General features: G+C 46.3%; 2 protein-coding genes across 12 annotated transcripts in view; one reads left to right on the forward strand and one right to left on the reverse strand.

Annotated features, from left to right (window-relative positions):
• The window catches only part of Msi2 (musashi RNA-binding protein 2), a 426,832-nt gene that overhangs the window by 363,532 nt on the left and 46,762 nt on the right, over positions 1 to 16,538 (reverse strand). For 2 of the 11 annotated variants that reach the window (XM_013519248.1, XM_013519254.1), the window contains exons 1-4: positions 3,475 to 3,747; positions 3,159 to 3,199; positions 2,747 to 2,828; positions 1,985 to 2,069 (exon numbers count right to left, since the gene is read on the reverse strand). In XM_013519248.1, the coding sequence (XP_013374702.1) occupies positions 1,985 to 2,069; positions 2,747 to 2,828; positions 3,159 to 3,199; positions 3,475 to 3,536 (270 nt within the window). In that variant the 5' untranslated portion in view covers positions 3,537 to 3,747. Of the gene's footprint in view, positions 1 to 1,984; positions 2,070 to 2,746; positions 2,829 to 3,158; positions 3,265 to 3,474; positions 3,748 to 16,538 lie in introns of those variants that run through there. The other 9 variants (XM_013519252.1, XM_013519247.1, XM_013519253.1 and 6 more) reach the window with 6 other exon arrangements.
• On the forward strand, positions 3,840 to 5,496 carry LOC102007173 (translation initiation factor IF-2-like). Its single transcript, XM_013519255.1, has 2 exons — positions 3,840 to 4,518; positions 5,277 to 5,496. Exons 1-2 carry the CDS (start codon positions 4,081 to 4,083, stop codon positions 5,280 to 5,282), a joined length of 444 nt encoding a protein of 147 aa, XP_013374709.1. The 5' UTR covers positions 3,840 to 4,080; the 3' UTR covers positions 5,283 to 5,496.

The raw sequence follows: 16,538 nt of genomic DNA on the forward strand, positions 1-16,538 counted from the left end.
ATTACAAAACCACAACTGTGAACTGTGTGGTGTGTGGTGACACCAGTGTGTCACACTGAGATCGGTGTTCTTCCACGTACAAAGTGCACCCTGGGGTCTCTAAAGGACAGGCAGGGTCAGGGCAGGATGGCAAATCCCAACCTTTTGCACATCCCTGTTGACTAGTTTTTAAAAACAAAACAAACAAAAAAAGAAACTACCAAAAATTAAAACATTAGTTAGTTAGGTACAGCTCTACTTACTGTAGCTACAGAGTCCTCTAGGAAATGACTAGGGTACTATTTGGGATGGGAATGGCGGTTACCTAAACAAAGCTTTTAAGGTAACAGTAAACAAGATCCTCGTATCCATGTCAATAAACCAACCGCTTCTGCCTCCTGCACTGAACGTTGAAACAAAGTCAAAAGCTAGGTTATACTAAATAACCGCGACCAAAACATGTCTACAATCAATGGGGGTGGGGGGGGGAATCTGCAGACTACACACTTAATTGAGGGACCCGACCCACCAGCCACCACCAAAACCTCACTCTAGTTCTCCCACCCAGGTAGGGTGACGGGGGTGAATAAGAAATCCCCAAATTTGCCTTGAAATGATTTTCTTCTTTAATTTTAATAGTTTTTTGAAACATCAAGCCAAGAAAGCAAGAGAAAAAAATCTTCAGACATCCATTATCACCCTACAAAGGATTATTCCTGAAATTATCTGAAAGTACAAAAAAGCCGATCTGCAAGCATGGACATGTCCAGGACAATTAATAAATCAACTAAGTATAGGAGGTTTTTTTCTTAGGGGGAGAGGGCAGCGAAAGAGGGTGAATTTGTAAAATGAATCCGAAGGCACCAAAGGTTGCCAGGTTCCTTTTTTCCTCCTCCATTCAATGATAAAGCCAAAAGGGCTTGAAAGATCACTTTATCCAGTCTATTTCACGAAGAGGAAAATGGAGGCCCGGAGGCAGGAATCACTTGCCCAAGTTCGGAATGGGCAACTGGGCCCAGAGCCCCACCCCCTGCCTCACCCCACAAGCCCACCCAGGAGAAGCGGAGTGCCACCCCGCCCAGCTCTGAGATCCCATGTCATCCTGAGGCCCAAGCTTTAGGACTCGAAGCAAGAATTCTGAGGAAAGCAAAGGAGACACACAGGGACGGCAGGAGAGGCAGGAAGCCAGCTCAGGGGCTAAACAAAACACTGCAGGCTCCCCAGCCTCCCTTAACGTTCAGTTTATTATTACAGACTGATACTCTTTCTGCCTTCCCCCTGACCTCACCCTAGAGTCGGTTCCCCTCTAAGACTCTGAATCTGAAAAAAGTTCTGCCGCTGTAAAAGTATCCACAGGCAAATGAAAGGATCTACAGAGCAAAGGAAGAAAGAAGAAAAAAAAAAAAACCACTTTGAAACCCAAGGCCTTATCAGCCTGCAATTTCAGGCCATCTGGAATTCCGCCAATGGATGCCCAGCTTGGCACTGCCGGCGTCTCCTTCCCTTCCCAACCACATTCCAAATCCCAAGTGCCCCAAGAGAAACCTGTTGCCCGGACCTAAGAGGAGCGCCCCCTGCCCTCCTTCCAAAGGGCGCCCCTCAGCCAGGAAGAGGCAGTGCCTTCCACAAGCCAGCTCGCACAGCCACAGTTGGTGCTCGGCTGACAAAGTTCCACTGGCTCTCCGGCGCAGGCTCCCTGAGCAGCCCCTCGCCCCAGGACAGCCTCTCCCCGGCCGGACCCCCGCCCCCAGCCTCAGCCTGGCAGCCCGCGGGGCTGCAGCGGGACAGGCTCTAGAAAGAAAACCCCCAATCCAGCCGAGGCAGCAAACTTGTGAGCCAAGTCGCTAGCTCTGTTTAAAAGTACCCCGTTCTATCCAGCACAAAGGCAAAAGAAGGCGCTGTCCCTTTAAATGGGGCTGTCAATGACCATACCGGTCCTGAAAAGGGGCTAAGAACAACAACAACAACACAACAACCACAAAACAACAATGAAAAAGCAACCTACCGTCTTGGAATCTAACTCATGGTGGGGCTGACCTAATACTTTATCTACACTTGCTGGATCTGCGAACGTGACGAAACCGAAGCCTCTGAAAGGAGACAAAGAGGGAGAAAAACAAACACGAAAATGTGACACCATTGAAAGCAACAAGGAGACCTCATGCAGAATGGGGAGCCGAAGCGCCCCCCCAGCCCCCCGGTCCCACTCCCTCCCCCAAAGCCCCTCCTTCCCACAGCCCTCCACCTCGCCAGGGAAAATATCAAGGTTAACGGGGAAGTGGCTGGGGACAGGGCGGCTGAAGATAACTTGGGAGAAGGCTGGAGTCCCCACCCTGGTCGCCTCAGTTTCTCTCCTCTTCCCTTTCTCAATGCTTTGTTTTATTCCCAAGAAGCCAGGCACTTAGATCCACCCACCTTTCCAAGAGAGGACTTGAGAGTTTGGAAAGCTCAGAGTAGGAGGAAGACACACATTACAAAAAAAAAAAAAAAAAACTATATGGAAAGTGAATGAAGCCGAATGTCATTTTAAACGAGAGAAGAAAGAAGCGACAGGAAAATGACTTCAAGAGGAGAGATGGCCATCTCTGCATCCAGAGTTTAGCCCTAATTAACAATAACCTTTCAGGTTATGGGGGGGGGGTGCTCCAGACCAGCCTTGCGCCTGAGCCCCATTCTAAATCCGCTTAGCTACTTCCGAAGACACCTCCAAAAATAAGACTTAAACTTTGTTCTAAAATAAGACAAAATCCAGAAGGCAATGGTTTACCTGGAGCGTTTCGTAGTGGGATCTCTCATGACCATACACTCTCTAATTTCTCCAAATTTGCTAAAGTAGTCTCTAAGGCTATCTGTAGAGAGAGAAAGAGAGAGATGGGGCGGAGAGGGGGGGTGTGGAGAAAAAAAAAAAAGCAATGCAAATTGTGATCAAGGACAAAAACCAAAAGTAGTTTTCTGTTGTTATTCTGTTCTGTTTTTGCATTTTCTGCACACGCGGGGGAAATTCGGCAACAGAGGTCGCGTAGAGGGCTCAGAAAGGATTTGCTATTTAAAAAAATAACCTTGCACAGGAGAAGTGGGGAAGCGGGCGGGGGGGGGGGGGGCTCCTACACCGGGATAACAAAGAGCAATAAAAAAGCCAAGAAGGGGGGGACGCCTGGGTCCCCCCCTCCCTCCCTTACCTGGTGAGGTCTGCCAGCTCAGTCCACCGATAAACATTTTACTAGAGGGAGAAAACATAACAGAAGTGAGCACCGATGTCAGATCGGCCATTTTGACGTGTAACTTACAAAAGCTACACGGAGAGCCGGGGGGAGCGGGCGAGCGCCAGGCGGGAGGTGGGTGGGGGAGCAGGGGCCGGCGAACGCCACCCCAAGGTGTGTAACTTCCAGGGGGGGAGGGCGCGGGAGGGCGCGGGGGCGCGGAGATGCCCGGCCCCGCCGCCCGCCGCAAGCAGGGCAGCCGAGGCGGCGCGGTGGGCAGAGGCTGGAAACTTACCCGGGGTCGTGCTGGGAGTCGTTGGCGCTGCCCGAGGTGCCTTGGCTCCCATTTGCCTCCATAGCGGAGCCCCCCCGCCCCCCCACCCCCGACACACCGAGCCCCACAGCGATCGGAGCGGAGCGGCGGCCGGCTCCGAGCCCCAGATCTCCGCTCCCTCCTCCCCCTCCTCGGCCCCCCCGCCCGGGCTCCTCAGAATCGCGCTGCGAGCCGCGGAGCCGGGGCCGCGGCGAGAGCCGTCACACGTGGGCTCGGCTTAGCTCAGCCCCGCCGCCCCCCACCCCCCCTGCCCCGGTCCCCGCCCCCCCGGCCCATCCCCACCTCTCCCCCTCCTCCTCCCCACCCCCATCCCCTCCTCCGCCGCCTCCGCCTCCTCCCCTCCTCCCCGCGCGTGTGGGGCGGAGTTCTGGAACGTCGTGTAACCAATGCGGTGACGTCACGCACCCCGGGGCGGCCCCCGCCTGTCCGCGCTCACACTCGGCCCCCCGTGGACCGCGGCGGACCCACGGGGGCGGGGCGCGAACCCCGCGGCCTGAGGGGGGCCCCGCCTCCCGGCCGGCGGGGCGCGGACGAAGAGGGGGAGCGCACCCCGACTCCCCTGATCACATGGGCTGCGGGGGGGCGGGAAGACCGGGGGAAGGGGCGGCGCGGAGAGCCGGCCGTGGCTCCTCACCCGGGCCGGGAGGAGACGCCCCCCCGCCCCGTCCCCCCGCACTAGTTCGTCCTCTCCATTCAAGTTCGCCGGGCCTGGCCGCGGGGATCGCGGATGGCACCAGCCGCCCGGCCAGCTCTGCGCCCGGTTTCCAGCCACCGTGCAGAAATTTAGGTCAAGGACGTCGGGAGCAAACCCACACCCTGGCGCTCTTCGGGCGGCCCCCGAGACCCCCACCCCAGGATCGGGAAGGAGAGGGGGCTTCAGGATGGCGGAGACCCCCCCACCGGCACAAACACCGGCCGCAAGTTTTATTTTGTCTTCACGCTGCAAGTTCGGCGCTCGCTCCGCACCGGAACGTCTTGCGCGGCTCCCGCCCTTCCCCGCCAGAGGTACGAATTCGTGCCCGGGAAAGGTTATTTTGGAACTTAGAGAACTGTGGAGATTGCGGTGTCGAGAAAGTGAAGAAAGGGTCTCCGCGTTAATCACGCAGCGTTTTAAAACTATAATAAAATAGGCAGGGGGGGTGGGGGTAAGGTCAAATGATAGGGGCTCAGAACAGAAGTCTCTATAGTGAGAAGCCTTTTTGTAGCGGTTCCAGGATGGCTGGGAAGAGGTAATTTCAGGAAAGCCCTCTCCAGCCGGTCTACTCCCTATTTTATTATTTCTCTAGTTACCCAAGCTTTCCGTGCTCAGACAGTAAAATGCAAGAGACTGAAACAGCCCAAGACTTCCTAGGACCTGAGTGGGGAGGTCACTGGGGCGGCAGAAGGCTTAAGTCCCCTACCCCCTCATTGATGACTATTGGGGGCAATTAGGTGCAGTAGCGGACCTGGCAACAGTAGGTGCTTAATAAATGCTGCTTTCTTCCCTGTGTACAGTAAGAACTCCAGAAAGACGATGTTTTTAGCTTCCCAAAGATATCGCTCACTTCTCCAGCAGATTCCACACTGGCCAAATTCACGCTGGATTCAATTTATGGGGTATTTAAAACAATAAGGATATAATTATCCTTATTGTTTTTAATTATTGCAATAAGCTAAGTTAATATGGCATGAGGGGCAACATAAAGTTGTGGTTCATCAAATGCTCAGATTAATGTGAAGCGTGACTTGATGCCCAATTAACACTTTTCCATTAATTTTTATAGGATTAGAAGACAATGGAATACACTCAACACCAAACTGTACCAAATCCACTGTGGGTCCTAGAAACGTGGAACTTTTGGAAAATCACACCAGCAGCCCAAGCCTTAGGCGACCAGGCCCTCACCCTCCCTGGCCTCTAAATTGAGCTAATACCTCTCTGACGGGATGGGTGAGGTGGGGGTGAAGTATCAAAAGTGAACAAATTTTTCATTGCACACTTAACGTGGGTCACTTTCATTACCAGTCATTACTTAATACGATCTTTAGGAGGCGCTTTAAGGCTTTAAGCCACAAACCCAAGCTCTTCAGTCCCTCCACACTGCTTCTCAGGTCCCCTGGGGGTCTCGTGTTGAAGAGCCAGTGTTATGGTTATTCTCAATAACAAAATGCAGACAGCAGAGCTAATTGCATTGTATTTATGGATTATTACACTCTAGACAGGTCATCTGAGAAAGACCTTGCTTAGGCCAACCCCTTCATTTTACTTCAGGGTCACAGAGGTGCCAGTCCCCCGCCCCCCGCCCCCCCAAGTCAGTTCCTAGGAGGGGCTCTAGCCATCAGTCCGGTACCACTGGTTCTGCTGCCTTTCTGTTTGTTCTGTCCTTCACAAGGTGATAGTGGGTGCCCTTCCTCCTGGTATAGGCCCATACAGGCGGACACGTGATGAGGACAAGGACTAGCTCTGAGGTGACCAATTCCGTGGCTGAGAGATGACTAGACGGAAGTCTCTCATCCCTAGTGTTTTTTTTTACTTATGTTTAATTTATAACTAGTAACATTATAGTCCCAGGCCCTGTCTTGCTCTGTAATTCTGAGTCTTGACAGAGGCACACAATCACATAGCCACTACGAGGATCAAGAGGCAGAACAATTTCACTGTCCCAAAAATTCCCTCTTACTGTCCCTTCCCACTAAGTTATTGGTAATGAATGGATTATTATTAATGCCATGTATCCTCCAGCTCTCTCCCTCGACGCAGTCCCTGCATCAGGAGAATTCTGGCGCACAGCGGCAGACCTCACCCCCTTAGTCTCCACACTGGTGGGCAGTGCTGTCGGGGGACTCCGTTGTCCCCAGCCCTTCTGATGCCAGCCCGTCTGGTTCCCCTCACCCCTTACCAGTCCTTCCTTCATCTCTTGGCTGACTCCTCTTCTGCCTCTCCTTTCACTACTGAAGCTCATCTCCAGCCCTCTTTTCTCCCTGCTGTGAATTTTGGTGGGATGGGTTTACATACCTGCTACCTACTGATGCCGCCCTCAATCTTCACCCCTGACCTTCACAAAGAGTTCCAGACACGGGTCAGTTTCCTGGTCAACATCTGCATTTAACACTCCTGAAAGTTCTCCAAACCCAACATGTCCAAAACCACATGCACACTCTTTTGCCCTAAACCTGAATCTCTTTTAAGGTTCCCTCTGTCGGTGACCAGTCCTAGCCCTAGGAGACAACAAGGTTGACCCCTCGTGTACAAATCCATCAGGAAGGCGGGTCTGGGGGCATCACCTCGAGGAGCCCTCCCATCTTTCTTGTACTGCATCCCACATCTCCCACCTGAAGCCCTGCAGTGTGGCCTCCAGAACAGTCTTCCCACGTCTCTTAGTCCACTTGTGTGCCTGGAAAGCTTTCCCAGGGCTGTGTCCCGGTCAGCTGCCCTCGACACACACTGTTAACCTGCCGGAACGTGCTCTGTGTGCCTCGTCTCTGTGATCATTTTCTTTATTGCCCATCTTCTCCGGCAGGCCGCAGCTTCCCAGCCACTGTGGCTCTCCTTGTACCAGCACAGTGCCTGCTGGTGCATGGGGCACACTCGACAGATACCTGCTGAGTGGATGGATGGCTGGGTGAACGGATGGACGGGTGGACGGATGAATGGATGGATGAATGCCGGTCAATATCTAATTTCATCCCAGGATTTTTTGAGGAAAAAACTGGCTGCAATTTCCCCTTTCATGGTGCCTTTGTTTGGTTCCACAGGCCTCCTAAAGTGAACGGGTAAATGTTCCTTCTTTTTCATTTTCTGGAACAGTGTGTTTAAGATTGGAATTATGTGTTCCTTGAATATTTGGTAGAACTTGCCAGCGAAGTGTCTGGGGCTGGGAAAGCCATTTCATAGGTTGATTTTTAACTACTGATTCCATTTCCTCAATGGTTATGGATCTCGTCAGCTTTTCTGTTTCCTTTTTGAATCCATTTTTGCACACACTGTTTTTCAAGGAAATTATCCATACCATCTAAGTTTTCAAAAATACTGACAAAAAATGCAGTTCACAGTGTTAGTATATTTTAATCTCTCTCTTTATCCACAATGTCCCTTTTTTTCATTCCAAGTATTATTTTAGACATATCTTCCTTTATCTGGCTCAGTTGTACCAGAGTTCTGCCTTTTTTTCTTTAGTGTTTTCTTCTTTCTAGTAGCATTTTCAAAAAATCAGGTTTTAATTTTATTAACAGTATTTTCTTTGTTTCATTAATTCTGCTATATATTACATATCTTACATTCTTATGGACTACATAAAATTATGTCATGTAATAGTAACATATATTACATATCTGATACATTCCCTTCCACTCTACAAGTTTATTCTGTTGCTCTTTTGTAAATGTCTTGACTGGGTAGCATAGGTAATTAATTTTAATCTTCTGCTTACTGATTTGAACATTTACAGTACATCTACAGATTTCACCATAGATACCAAGCTACATATATAAACTTTTTCTTATTTGGTTTTAAAAATTGGTAATTCACATGTGATTTCTGTATTGACTCATGGCTCAATATAGGTATATTTTATAATTTCTAAACATGAAAAGTTGTTTTTGTCTTGGAAGAATTGGAAGTTGTTTTTGTCTTTTTCATTTATTCACTAACAGCAGTGGGGATTGAACCCAGGGCCTGCGTACTAAGCTACATCGCCATCCCTTATTAGTTTTTAAAGCAAGGACTTGTACCCATACAGGACTTGAACTTGTGATCCTCCTGCCTAACCGCCCCCGACAGACTCTCCTGGGGATTACAGGTATGTGCCACCATGCCTGGCTAGTAGCTTTTTTTCTTTTTTTTTAATTATTTTTTTCAGATTTTAATTTGAGAATTTGTTTTAATGTCTAATTTAACTAGAGAATGTGGCCTATAAAAATAAGACACTGTGATTTATGGAAATGATACATGGTCAATTTTTATAAATCGTATCTGTCTTTTTGAAAAGCATGTCTAGAATTTGTTAAGTGTAGCACCTTATATGCATCTGATTAAAACGAGCTTGTTGCTTAGAGCATCTAGGTTTTCTATTGTCTTCTTAATATTTTGTCTGCTTCATCTACCACTTTTTCTAGAGGTTCATTAAAATTTCTCCATGTCTGGATTTTCCGGTTTCTTCTATAAATCTCTCAGGTTTTGCTGTTTGTATTTTAAAAGTATCCCAGCACATGTATCTAAAAGAACTGTTAAAACCTTCCACTCTAAAGCATTATTTTACTTTTCTCTGTTTTTATTTTGTGTATTTCAAGACAATTAAGTATATACAAGTTTCAGTTTACTATTCTAGGCAGCTGTATTCCTTTTATATTGACCCAGATGATGTGATGTTTTAGAGTCTAATGTAAGATAAATGTAGTTACTCTTTTACTTAATACTTTCCTGCTGTCTTTTCTGTCTTTCTACTGTCAACCTTTCCATGTCCTTAAGTTTTAGTTGAGTCTCTTGTAAATGGTAAATTCTCTTCCTGTTTACATTTATGACTGCTGGTAGTTAAATGGATTTATATTAATCATGATTTTATTTATATTTTAGTCTCTCTTTTTATGTGTGCTGGAAATTGAACTCAGGACCTCACACTTGCCAGGCAGGTGCTATGCCTCTGAGCTATATCCTCCGCCTATTTTTGTCTTTTTTGAGAACAGGGTCTTATTATGCCATTCAGGCTGGCCTTGAGCTCACTTTGTAGCCCAGGCTGGCAGTGAACTCCCAGCGATCCTTCTGCCTCCGCCTCCTGAGTGCTGGGATTATAGGCATGTGCCACCATGCCCAGCCTCATGATCTCTTTTATAACACGTTGTTATTGGGTATAATCACGGCCCTATTTTATTTTATATGTGATTATGAACACCCATGACCCTACTATTCAACCAGACAGTGCTTTACGTCTGCTTGTGTGCTCCTCCCATCTCATTCCCCTAACTGAAGTAACACCCTTGAGTCTTGTAGTTATTATTATTTTGCTTTTGAAAAACTTTTACCACACATATCAGTGACTAAATAATGTTTTGTTTTACTCATTGTAAAACTTTATGAGAATATTATGAGGCTGATTATTTTGCTCAACACAGAATTACTAATCAACTAAATTGATGCATCTGCTTATAGTTTTTCATAGTTGTCTAATATTCCATTATGAGATTTGCTGCAGGTTACTTTGCCCTTTCTCTTTTCAGTAAGCGTGGTGGTGTTCTAGTTTTTTGCTGTTACAAACAGAACTATAATGAACATTTTGTCTCCTAGTATATGTAGGCCAGAATATCTCTTTGGAGTGATTGCTGGCGGGGTCATAAGGTATGTGAACATAATGTACCTTTATGAGGTAATGCTGAGCTGTTTTCCAAAGTGATATTCCAGGGGCTGGGGACTTAGCTCAGTGGCACAGCGCCTGCCTGGCAAGCACAAGGTTGTGAGTTCGATTTCCAGTACCAGAAAAAAAAAAAAAAAGATATTCCAAGTTGTGTCATAGAAGCAATGTATAAGGCTTAGCATTCTACTGATTTCTGACATTCTGGAATTTACCTCTTGAGTCTTATTCTGCATATTTTATTCACTTTGATTTCTCAGAGCTTTTTGTTTACCTCCTTGCTTTTCTTCTATTGAATCAAGAATTTTTTTGTTCCCTTTTTCCTCTTTCACTAATCTAGAAATTATAAGTTGTTTGTACTCTTTCTGTGATTATGATTTTAATATATATAATTAATCCAAAGTATATCAATTTCCTTTCAACTATAGGATACGCTAAGAATGACTCAACTTCAATTACAGTCTCCCATTTTACGTGTTACTGTTGCTTGCTATTTGATTATTTATGTATTTATTTTCTGAACCCAGGGCCTTGCGCATACTAGGCAAGCACTCTGCCACCAAGCTACGTCCCCAGTCCATGTTGCTTATTATTTTAGATCCACCTGTTTTTATAACCCTAACTTTAACCACTGCAGTACTATAAATTTGTATGCAGTCAATTTCCAATTTGTTCACCTTGGGGGCTGGGGATTTAGCTCAGCAGCACAGCGCCTGCCTGGCAAGCGCAAGGTCGTGAGTTCGGTTCCCGGTACCAGAAAAAAACCAAAATAAATAAATGAAATTCCAATTTGTTCACCTTTTTTTCTGCTTTAGTGCCGCTTCCGTCTAAGCACCAGCCCTTCCTCCGGAAACATCTCCTTTCGTATTTCTTAGGGAAGTAACTTAAGTGATCCTTCTTAGTGCCCGGCTAGCTCAGTCAGAGACTCTTAAGTGGTACTTCTTTCCATTAATACGAAAGCATTGGACTGGGGAGGTAGCACAGCAGCACAGCGCTGCCTGGCAAGCACAAGGTCCTGGGTCCAGTTCCAGGTACCAAAATAAATAAGTAAGAGCATCATACTTCATGCTCATCCCTGAATGATGACTTCTCTAGGTGTAGTGCTCTAGATTGTCGCTCATCTTACCTCGGCACTTTTTTTAATGTATTCCACCGAATCTTCTTATGCCTGTGTTTACTACTGAAGTGTTTTCTATCAATCCGTCATTCCTTTGTGGCAATCAATCTTTTCTTTTGATTTGAAGATTTTCTCCGTTTTTGTGTGACTTCCTGTATTTTTACTATGCTACATTCAACTATGCGTTTCTTTGTATTTAGCTGGTTCCTGACTCGTACATCCGTAATCTCGGAATGTGTGTTTTCCATCGAATCCGGAATACTCTCAGCCATTATCGTGGTGAAGCCTCCTGGCTTCCTCTCCTTCGTGTCTCGGGTTGGGTGTGAAATTCAGCATCTCTTTCTGTGCATCTCCGACTTCCCTTCCTTGTCTCCGTGCTGCCTTGAGAACCGGCCGTGGCTCGCTCTTCCGCTGTGTCTGATCACACTGTGTTTCGCTCATCGCTGAACTCTTCATTTCAATGACTGTGTATGTCACTTCTAGAAATTCTACCTAATTACATTCCAAACCTACCTTTTGAATAATAGCATTCTGTTATTTTGCCTTGGCTTCAAATATTCTTTTATGTCTGTAATAATTTTAAACTTACTTATTTCATAGTCCAATAGTTCTGTTGTCTGAGGCTCTTGTGACTTGAGTATCCGGCACACCTTGCTCGTAGATCTTATCTGTGGATATTGTGGAGTTTGTCTTTGCGTCTGTACTTTTACATTAATTCCCAGATTGAAAATGTCTAGACCACGTAGCTATTATAAACCCCAGCTCAAACCCACGTCACTGGCTGAGCAGACATGCCAGATTCCCAGCAGAGCCTTTCTTCCCTGTCCCTGAACCCACGCTAAGACAGGCACATTTTTTGTGTGTGTCTTTGCGTGGCATTCAAGAAATCACTTCTTTGTTTTTGTTTTTTGAGATAGGGCCTCACTAGGTAGTTGAGGCTGGCCTTGAATTCACTACTGGGTAGTCCAGGCTGGCCTCAGTCCTCCTACCTCAGCCTCCCAAGTGCTGGGATGACAGGCCTGCACCATTAAGCCTGGCTTCAAGAGATTATGTTTTAGCAAATTATTTCTCTAATGATGGAGCCTTGTGAGAGTTCTAGCTTAACTTGGGTCTTTGGTTCATCTCCTTTAAATGGATCAGAAGCAGTGTCTTATTCCTGTTCCAGTGTTCGCCTCCTTGGGCCTCTGAAACCAGCAAACCTGCCCGAGACCAGCTCCACCCCACCTCGCCCACATCAGCTGTCATCACGCTTATGACCCTGGAGAGGCCCTTTCTTACTGTCCCGTAAACTCATTTCAGTGGATGTTTATTGCATTTTGACCAGTAGTTACAGATGGCTTTGAAGGGGAGGATTTTCAAGTTATGTAGTCTGCCATTTGACCAGAAACAGAACTCATTTCTGTGTCATATTTTTTCAGTAATGAGGATTGAACTCAGCAAGTTCACCTGGGCTATATATCCCCAGCCTCCTTTTTTTATTTGTGAAACAGGATCTTCTGAATCACTACATTGCCCAGGTTAGGCTCAAACTTGCCATCCTCCTGCCTCAGCCTCCCAGAGTGCTGAGATTACAGGTATGCACCACCACACCCAGCTTCCATTTAATTCCTAATATCTTCCCTTACAAATGCATTTTTTTCCTTAAAGTACTATGGCATCTAAATTTTGGGTTTTCTTCTAGTAATCTAGGTAGCATTGGAATGGTCTCAATGCTACATAGGTAGCAACATAGGTAGCATTGGAATGGTCTCAATGAAGCAACATAGGTCAATTTGGATGTACATTTTAATCACCTAGGGAACTTTTAAAAACATGCTGATGCTTGTTTCTCCCCATGAGATTTTGATTTAACTGGCCTGGGATATAACCTGGGCCATAGGACTTTTTTTAAAGCCCCTGAAATGATTTTAACAGGCAGCCACGGTCATGCACACATTGTTTAAAACACACTGATGGAAACAACTAAACAAACCATCACAACACCTGGACTCTGCCCCAGAATGTCTGGTTTATTCTGCCTTGGGAGGGCCCTAGATAGCACATTGGTGAGAGCTTCCCTGTTGATTGTAGAGAGGGTCAAGAGTCAGTGACCTGCTCCAAAGAGAAGAGTGAAAATAATTCACAACTGGAAACGGAAGAATCTTAGTCCGGTGGTCTCTCCTATCTGCACAGCTGCCCACTGGACATGTGGGGAGCTCTTGTGTTGATGGATTCCTGGATTGTGATCGCACAGATTTAGTGGAAGGCTGATGAATCTTTTATTGCCCTGAGAACTGTAAAAGCCACTAAATTTTGAAACCTTGCAGCCAGCCCATCTTATTTTACAAAAGAAGGAAACCATCCCTGAAAAACAAAAGTGCATTTTTTTAGCACCCCAAAGCTCATTAAGAGGAATAATTAAGAGGAACACTGAGGGCTGAGAATGTAGCTTGGGGGCAGAGGCTTTGGGTTATTCACTAACTCTTTAGTATTCCCAGGGAGTCTGCCCTGGAGTATGGACTGTACTTTCCAGCTGGCTTCTAATGAACAGAATGTAGAAGAAGAGATGGGGGGTGGATTCTGGGGCAGAATCATAAGAGACAAGGTGGCTTCCACCTTGCTTTCTCTCTCAGATCACGTGCTCTGTGAGAAGCCAGTTCAGCCATGTCATGAGGAAGCTCAAGTAGCTGTATGGACAGGTCCTGTGGGGAGCAATTGAGGTTTCTCATCAAAATTCTGAATTAACTTGTAGGGATGATGAGCTAGACACCTTCCAGGTGGATTTGCCAGCCTTGGTCAAGCATTCAGATGACTGCTCCTTTGACCAGTGTCTTGGGGAGGAGGGATGCAGGTAAAACCCAGGGCGTGGCACCTCCTCAGTATGTGCCCTACCACTGAGCCACATCTCTAACCCTCTGGTCTGTGTCTTGAATACAGTTTCATGAGAGACCCTGAGTCAAACCCTCCCAGCTAAGCCATTCCAGATTCCTGACCCTCAGATGTGTGAGATAAGAAATACTTAATTTGAAACTAGTTAGTTTTGGGGTAATTTGTTACACAGCCTCAATAACTAATACAAAGATCATTCCAAATGCATTAAAATATAGCCACTTAGTTTATAGGTTTGGAACAGCATTCCTCTGCTAACATTTGCAGAATGCTTTTGTGACTCTGACCAAATGAACTGCATATTAGATATAGTGTAGCAATCGTGTATTATTAATGTTATCAGATTGCAACACATTTCATGTTCAATTAACTGAAATGCTCTTTCTGGAGCATGGCTTTGTTCATCTTCTTATCCCCACTGCGTACTTAGAAAAGGTCACTGTCAAGATACAAAAGTATATATATGATTTAAATGTCTTGACTCAGTTACTAACAACCATGAGCGTGTTTTCAAATCGGAAAAGCAAGATTAATTTCAACTTGCTCTTTTTCACACAATGCCCTTTTGTTTACTTTTTGGTATTGCATTTCACTGCCACACCGGGCGCCTCTCTTATTAAAGAGTTGGCTTATTTATCCATCTCCCGTAGTCTCCCAAGCCTTAGTTTTAAAAACAGACACGTCAGACTTTGCACCAAAAAAGCAAGCCATGTTTTTGCTAGAAAATATGTAGTGAAATGAGTTTTTCCTCGTGAAAACCTCACCAAGTATAAATGCCATGTTGAAAAGTAATGGGCCCTTTGTAGTTCCCTTACATAAATAAATGAATAAATTCTTTTCTCAAGAATTTTAACTCCTGAGCATACTCTGAAATTCAGGGCTAGTTGTTTCCTTCTGAGAAACAGCAAATAAGCATGTGCGTAGCAATCCTAAGTTGGTCCTTCCTCTGGTTCTGTATGAAATGGGAAAGTCAACATGGTGTCTTTGTATTAAAGCCATAACTGAAGGTGTAAGATATCTGGGAAATAAAGAATACACAAAAAGGTAGAGGGTGTGCAGCTAAGAGAAAGCCAAATTACACGTTTCAAACATCCTTTACTGATCTGACATACAAATATCATTATGTATAATTTATTGTCCTGATACTGTTTGATATATTTAGAAACATGCAGATTTATTTATTTCAAGGAGAGAGAAGATTGTTTTCCAAATTAGGAAGGAAAATGGCAGAAAGTTCTTTAATGGGGGGGCCCCTACACTGTGGTTAGCCAACCTTTTTCTTTTTTTCCTTTCCATTTTCACGTTGGGACATAGCTAGAAACCTAGCTTGGTGGTGGCTGAAGAGTTTTACTCCTCTTTATCCCCTCATCTTTTTTTTTGCCCTTTCCACAACTTAAAATTATCACAGCCAGCCAGACATGGTGACACAGGCCTGTAATCCTGTACTCTGGAAGGCTGAGGCAGGAGGATCACAGGTTGCAACCCAGCCTGGGCAACTTAGGAAGACCCTGTCTCAAAATACAAAATAAAAAGGGCTTGGGATATAGCACAAAGGTTCTGGGTTCAATGCCAAATACCACAAGAAAAAAAAAAATCACATGTAGTACATGCTGCTTACAAGTCCAGCTGAGAAAGAGCAGGCCAGACCCCTAAATCATCACTACCACACACTGAGTCACCACCACAGCAGAGGGCCCTGCTGTGCCTGGCCAGGCCAGAGGCAGAAAGCTTTCCTCTCAGGAGCTGCAAAACATGGGCTGAAGGTGAGGCTGCTTCAGCTCTCCCGGAGGCAGCTTCCTGCAGGGGCCTGAGCCCCCAGCGTGGTGAGTCCCCTCCCTGACTCTCAGGGTACCAGTCAGGTACAGTAAATGCAGGAGAAGCCTCGGAAATTACACAGGAAGTTGCCATTCTCATTAAAAATATCCCAGGGCTCCTCTGCCATTCCCTCAAAGCTGTTTAACTGCTGTTTGCCGTTCTGTCATCATTATTCTTATACATGGAGGTAAATATTTTATGAAACATCCTTACTGCTTGGCAGTTAGGGAGCCCTTTATCGCCCAGACCTGGCTGGCGCCCAGCGCCGCCTGGGAGGATGTGAGGTGGTGGACAGCTAGCTCTACCACCGCGGATCAGCAGAGTAAGGGCAGGGGCCTCACCATGCTGTCCTCCTCTTCCCACCTGGAAACTATTTACTCCTCTGGCCTCTCAGGCCCAACCTTCTATTTTCTTGCTTCTTTATCAGTCACCAGCTTAGTCTTGATGAAAGGTGCCGGGACTTGGGGGGAAATAGCTCTGCCTTTTAACTGCGGCTGGAAACAGCTGACTTGGTGCCACTGTCACCTTCCCTTTAAGTCTCTGCACCAGCCCTGAAACTTACCCCACTGAGACCTCCCGGCCACAGGGAAATCCAAACATCGCAGCCTCAGAGACACAGGCCCCCAGCCGGCCCCTGTCACCCACTGTAGAAGGTACGCTTGCGACCTTCAGCATCCGCATGGCCCTTTCCACCCCTCGCCTTGTAGCCCCACCACCCCACGGGGTCCCACCCAGCAGGCTCAGACACACAAGCTGTTAGTTTGGGCAAACACTGGCCCGCTTTTAAAAGATTTCTTCTCTAAAACATACATGTGCAAGCACCGCATTGTGTCACTAGTGTAAAACTTGAAAGAGTTAATTTAAACTCGGAGGTATGATAGACACTGTGAAATGATAGGAAA

Source organism: Chinchilla lanigera, unplaced genomic scaffold, assembly GCF_000276665.1.
Source record: "Chinchilla lanigera isolate Chin_1 unplaced genomic scaffold, ChiLan1.0 scaffold00050, whole genome shotgun sequence".
In the NCBI taxonomy this organism is placed as follows: Eukaryota; Metazoa; Chordata; class Mammalia; order Rodentia; family Chinchillidae; genus Chinchilla; species Chinchilla lanigera.

Bases quoted from the DNA above. Each gene is read 5' to 3' on its own strand.
- LOC102007173 (XM_013519255.1), top strand. From the start codon at position 4,081: ATGGGCTGCGGGGGGGCGGGAAGACCGGGGGAAGGGGCGGCGCGGAGA.